Source organism: Galeopterus variegatus, unplaced genomic scaffold (genome assembly GCF_000696425.1).
Source record: "Galeopterus variegatus unplaced genomic scaffold, G_variegatus-3.0.2 Scaffold3693, whole genome shotgun sequence".
NCBI classification, from domain to species: Eukaryota; Metazoa; Chordata; class Mammalia; order Dermoptera; family Cynocephalidae; genus Galeopterus; species Galeopterus variegatus.
Window position 1 is genome coordinate 35,333 of NW_007729804.1, and position 6,603 is coordinate 41,935.

Here is a 6,603-nt window from a genome sequence, read left to right on the forward strand (position 1 = left end):
GTCTGTCAAAAGACAAATGGATAAACAAAATGTAGAGTGTGTGTGTGTGTGTGTGTGTGTGTATCCAAATATACACACACAAATATGCAATGGAATATTATTCCACCATGAAAAGAAATGAAATTCTAATGCATGCTTCAACATGGATGAAAAGTGGAAATATTACAAAAAGCAGAATGAGGTATACACAAAAAGACTAAAATTATATAATCTCACTTATATGAAATATCTATAATAGTTGTATTCATAGATAGAGAAAGTAGGTGAGAGTTCATCAGGGACTAGGGGAAGAGAGAAATGAGTACCATTGCTACATGTGTACAGGAGTTTGTGTTTGGGATGATAAAAAATTATTAAAATAGTTTTTTTTAAGTTTTAAAAATAGACGGAGATGATTGAGCAACATTGTGAATGTAATTCATGCCTTTAACTAGTATACTCAAAATGGCTAAAAGTCAAATTTTATGCTACATATATTTTCCACAATAAGAAATGATTTAAAAAGTAGTGTAGATTGCCTCCTTATATATTACAGTTGTATATTAAATAAAACAATCGCATGCCGGGGGCTTTTACTTTGATTATACATAATATATTCTGCATCATTTGCATTTTTAAATAATTGTTTATGCCTTGACACATACATATGCACACATGATATTTAATTAATAGATCAATGAAATGACAGTATAAATACATTTGGAAATAAAAAAGTAAAGAAATAAGAGTTGAATAAGTTCCAAAGATAAGTAAAACTGAGTGAAGAAAGAAATAATCTGAGCATATAAATATATTTTGGAAAAAGCAAACAAATATGTCATAAAACATTTCATATATATGAAATAGGATATTTTGTGATTTAGCTGACAACGCAAATGTGTAAAAACAAATCTGAGAGATTGTTTACTAAATTATAAATGAAATGGAAAATTTAAATTATTTGAGCTTTATATCCATATGTAAGTTATTCCTTTCAACCAATAGCACTATTTTATTACGAACATTCAGTTCTACAGATTATCATAGATTTTAAAAATCATGATTGTAGATTTTCAAAATATGAACTATAGTTTTTAGTCCATTTTTACACCTCACAAGTTGTATACATATTGCAGTCGAAACACTTTTATTTGTATTTCTTGTGTATGTGCTTGATGTGCTTTATAATATACTGTGTAACGTGTCATAAGTTCAACTGTAAGTATTCATATTTTTGTCACATTTTTGTAGAACTTTTATTTTTGAATGATTATTAATGTTGTTTCATTATGGGTATACACCTGTGTTCTCTTAATCTCCTTAACATAAGGAATAAATATTGTTCCATAAAAATAATTGATTATTGCACATCTTGAGAATTAGAGACTGCGCTTTCCTCTTCCTCATAAAAAAAAAATTAAAAATGTACACTGTGAGTGTCTGATTAATGTCGTTTGATTGAATTTGTGCTTAAATGGAAGTTTTGGATTTAGGTGAAGGAGATTCAGGGTGAAGACTTGAAGTGATTAAGTTTAATTTTAGTTCTAAAACACTAACGATTCTGTTCCTCTGAAAACAATAGTGTGAATAAGCTAAAGAAATGAAGAAGTCGATGGAAGGTCAGGCTATGAACATTGTGTTTTATCATCATCAAGAAAAGCAAAGAGTCAATCCCAAGTGGGTGGGAGGAAGGTAAGGATAAACAAGATAATGTTCTTGAAGATAAGTTAGCAGGTTTTTGCAAGAGACCTTAAAATGTTACTCTATATTCAGATCCAGGAAAGCCATTTTTGTTCCTGACACTTTGTATATTTGAGGAGAAAAGTGGTATACAATAGGAAGGGATTTTCAGGCAATATCTATTGTTTAATTCATTTCATTTTTATCACCATAAACATTTACATATGCATGTACACACTCAGACATACAACAGGATTGTTACAGGGCATTAGAGTTGTCAAGAAAGAGAGAGAATTAGGTAAACTGCCCAAAATCACTCAAATTCATTACTTCTGTTTCAATCACATGCTGTGTGTGTCTGGGTGTGTGTGTGTGCACATGCATGCATGTATGTGCAAGTGCACGTGTTTAAATTATTGTCTAATGTAGTTAGGCTCCTGAGCAAAGCTTCCGAGTGTCTTCTAATGACATTCTGTATTCTCCTTGTATACTTGGATATTTGTAACAGTCCAAAAGACGTGTAATGGCTAACAGATTTACCAAAATTTTTTAAAAGGCAAACAGTTTTCTAGCTTTTTTGGTTTGAATTTAAAAACAAAAACCAAAAAGCAAAACAACCAAACTTGCTTTTAATAATAACCAACAGAGTTGTCAATGAATAGAAATATAATCTCTAATGTTTTAGAGAATCTGAATTCGGTTGGTAATAGGAATGCTAATAATAATATTTCTCATTGAAGTTATTGCTCATGCCAAGTACTGTGATAAGTTTACCTGCATTTTCAAATTATATCTAATATTTATCCTATGACAATATGGAAATTAGAGTGGATAACTGGCCAAATTCACACAGCTCAGGCCTGATTCACACCAAGACTAGTTCTTAAATGCTAAGCTTGGATACTGGTTAAATATGGCTTTATTAACATTAATTAGTCACAAAAGATATCTTGGTTCTATCAATATATGCTGGTGTTAAATCAGATGTACGTTTTTTAAAATTTACCCAGGAATTGTGCAAAATTGGAGAGATGGGCACTTATAATGAAACATAAGACCTGAAATTATTAAAACCTGTTTTGCCCTGGCTCTCTAGAAAAGCAATGAATCAATTCGGATTAATTACGATATGCCTACCTTGATCTTTGCTGAAGTTTCGCTAGGAGAAGAGAACCCCCATCACATTCTGCCTTATACTGAGGCATAAAATTGCTATAAATTTTTTTAAATGTCTGCATTGCTCTCCCATAGAAGTGAGTGAACCTCAGTCATAGAAGAAATAGTTCTAATATCATAAAGCAATTTGAGATGCCTTAAGATTTTTGCACTACCTAAAAGCAACACAGTATTATTAGTTCTTGCAATAATCATTTCACCATTCATACTTGAAGCAATAGGTATTTTCAAAAATCAGGCAATGTGCAAATTCTGTCATAGTAAAACATTTATTTGTTAAAGTGATATAGATTATTCAAGATTTTACAGTCTGTTAAATCATGGATGGCAATGTAAGATGGATTGATACAGAACTTGATGCCAATCTAGGCTTTTTTCTTTCCTTCTTTAAAAAAAATACTTGTTGGCCAGAAGAAAAAAAAAATAGTTTTAAAAGGGGATGAACCATGGTCTGATGGAGCCAGTTCTGCCGGCATCAGAGACTTCTGCCTCAGCTCCTGTGGACAATTTCTTCTAGGACACCAGTTCAACAATTAGCCTTTGTGGACTGAAACATTTTTAAATTTTATCCAGTAAAAATATCAGTGGCAACTTTTTTCAGGAGAGAAAGAAGTGGTGCTCTTCAGATTAACTCCAGCCTCTGAAATGAAAGAAAAAGAAAAAGAAAGAAAACACATAGCTAATAAGATCATTACTATAAGCACCCGGACAGGAGTTTCCTTCCATACAATACAAGACACACCCCTGGAAAATACCTGAACATGCACATCAATATTTAAAATGTTTTTTGGTAATTTCAAATTGGTGAATATGCAAAAGAATCTCATTTTTAAAGGAATCTAAGTGTATCAAGCCTAAATCGTTATGTAAATCAAAGCCAAATTGCAGAATGGCATTTTAAAACAAATAATGATTTTATTCATTGATGCATGCCATCTAACTTTTAACAAGCACTCAGACTCATTTGAAAAATACGAACGCATTAGATCAAATTTGTTCAACACTTCTAAAACCTAAATAATATCTATATTTATTATATTCCCCTGGGAATTTTGTACGATTCTAAGATTTTATAAAATTTAATTATACATTTAATGGTAGTGAAGACTATTATCCATGTCACTAATTCTTCTTCTTCACCCACAGAGCAAATAAAATCAATGGGAAAACTTACAACAACACACAAGCAAAGGCACTCCGTGGTTAATTTAAATATAATTGAAATATATACATAAAAACCATTTCATAATAATATTTAAATATCAAGCTGTGAAAATATTTTTCCTCTAATACAGGTTCTCAGTCATCATAGATCTCAAATATGTTTATAAATTCTATCTTTGATAAAGATGAAAAATAATGTTTTGAGAAATATATGATTTCATATACATGAAATAGAATTAATTTTTCTCCTTCACATTCAAAAGCATACACATTTACAAGTTTCTCCTCGGAGGTTATAAAATGCATGGCATAAATTAACCACGAAATACAGATTTTCAGTTTACTGAATATTCTGTATCAAAATGCTGATGTAGAGTACATTTTAATAACTTTATGGATAAGGTTATTTTATTTAAGAAAATAGTTCAAAATACTTGATAATCTAAGTAAGTGAAGTAATTTTTGGCACTAATAGTATTTTCTGATAACTAACAAGTGATACACATAATGTCTGAAGACTGTCAAGATACTAATGTGTATTCTATTTGTAAAGGAATAAATACCTTGAAAACTACTGAAATACAGATATACCTGGAATATACTAAGAAAAACATTGTAACATCACTTTAAAATACAATGGTATTCATCACTAAATTCTTCTTTATGGGGATTATAGCATGGCTCATATTGGTGAAATTGGATATCAACAATTTTTTTGTTTCTTTTTACATTTACAATACTATGTCCCCTTTGATAGAAAGAAAAAGATGTAATTGTATTATTCCAAATTTCAAGTTACAGGAAGTAGTAATATAATAAGTAGTAAAATACTTAATATACCTAGAAGGAAAAATGATAGTGGACAATTTAACGAGTTCAACTTTGTAAGTAATAAATCCTACCAGGATAACAAACTTCAATTTAATATCAAATTAATGATTTTATAAGCTAACATACCTTAAAAAGTTTTTTATTCAATTTCACATTACATAATAATATTATTAACAAATTGTAGAATTACGATGTATATAAATGCTGTTAATTTAGAAGATTAGGAAATAGCAAAAATTTGGGGAACTATGATGGGAGTTTGTTGGCCCTGAAGCTATTATCATTATTAAAATGTTAATATAATATAGAGCAGAATAAAAAGTGGTATTAGGGAGGATATACAAAATAACAGTTTTTAATTTATTTATCAATAGGCAAACTCTTACAATAATTCCATAAAGATCTAAACATGGAACACAAATTACACAGTATCACAAAGATAAAAATAAGATAGAGTATAATAATTGTGTTAAAATGTTATAAGAACTAAAATCAATCAACTTGAGGTAGGTTTAGGATGTTTTGGTAATAGTCCTCAGTTAACAGTGAAAGAATATCATGCAAAACACTATGGACAAATAGTTTTATTAACAGCACTAAAAAGTAGATAGGAAATGCTAGCTACCTCAATATTAAGAGAAGAAAAAATGTTCTGACCTGACATTGCATAGATTGTGAGAAAATGCTTATTACTGTCTTAATTCTGAATGTAAATAAGAACTATGAAAGATTTTGATCATGTATAGGTAGGATGTCTAAATAAAGAGATGATTTCTAAAAGTCATTGCTGACACTAGAGTTCTATTTTTTTCTGATTTGGTGTAATGTTGAAATAAGTATGTCAAGAACTGTGCCTTATTATAAAAATAGCTGAATGTTTTCTACATATGTTTCCATTATATTACTCTTATTTCAAAAAAATCCACTTAAGGAGAATTTTCATATGAAATAAAACCCTGAAGAAGCAAATATTTTATATTGGTCATTCTCACTTGGAAAAACTGTGGAAGTATATCCATATTATGTATAAATATTTTCTTTGCTCTTTGGTTCGTATTTCATATATTTTCTTAATCCTGTATTTTCCCATAGTTTTAAAAATGTTGCTGTTTATTTATAATCAACATTATTAACTTTTTATTCATTTATATATTAATAGTTTCCCTAAAAGAATTGCATCTGTAGCTGAGATTTTATGACAAAGTTTAGATCGTTACAATATCTCGGTTGATACTAAACATCAAATAATCGCAGGTTGAAGTTAGTAAAATCAGCAAGCAATTATCTTAAAGTCTATTGCAAGCAATCACAGAGTATCCCATAGTTCTTGTGCATACCTACATATACACATACACACACAGATAATGCAAACATATTTTATTGGTTTGAATACAGCAAAAAACTTCTTAGGTTTTGCTTAAGGTAATTTCACTATGAATGCAAACTAGTCCACTGTTCCTATTTTAACTGCCAAATATGACATATCTATTGTTTAACTGGGTTCATTTTAAGGATAAAAATTTTTGACAAATATAAGGTTAATTTTATTTGTAAGTGCCAGTTTGCATGTTGAGTAATTATCACTCATTTGATCCACGATTCCTCTTCCCTTTGTTCTTGATTCGTCTTAGTGTGATTAGAATCTTAAGAAAAATTGTATGGGACACACTGAAATATTTCTAGCTTACTCTATTTCTAGACATATACAGTAGGGCTCCTGTAGAAGAAAATCAGCATATGACATATTCTGGCCAATAGAAGCGAAATAAATAT

At 29.7% G+C, this 6,603-nt stretch overlaps 1 protein-coding gene across 2 annotated transcripts in view; it reads right to left on the reverse strand.

Annotated features, from left to right (window-relative positions):
* Positions 1-3,085: 3,085 nt before the first annotated feature.
* LRFN5 (leucine rich repeat and fibronectin type III domain containing 5) overlaps positions 3,086-6,603 on the reverse strand; it is a 161,050-nt gene continuing 157,532 nt past the window's right edge. For both annotated transcript variants that reach the window (XM_008585743.1, XM_008585745.1), the window contains one exon: positions 3,086-3,475. In XM_008585743.1, coding sequence (XP_008583965.1) covers positions 3,458-3,475 — 18 coding nt within the window. In that variant the 3' untranslated portion in view covers positions 3,086-3,457. The remainder of the gene's footprint in view (positions 3,476-6,603) is intronic.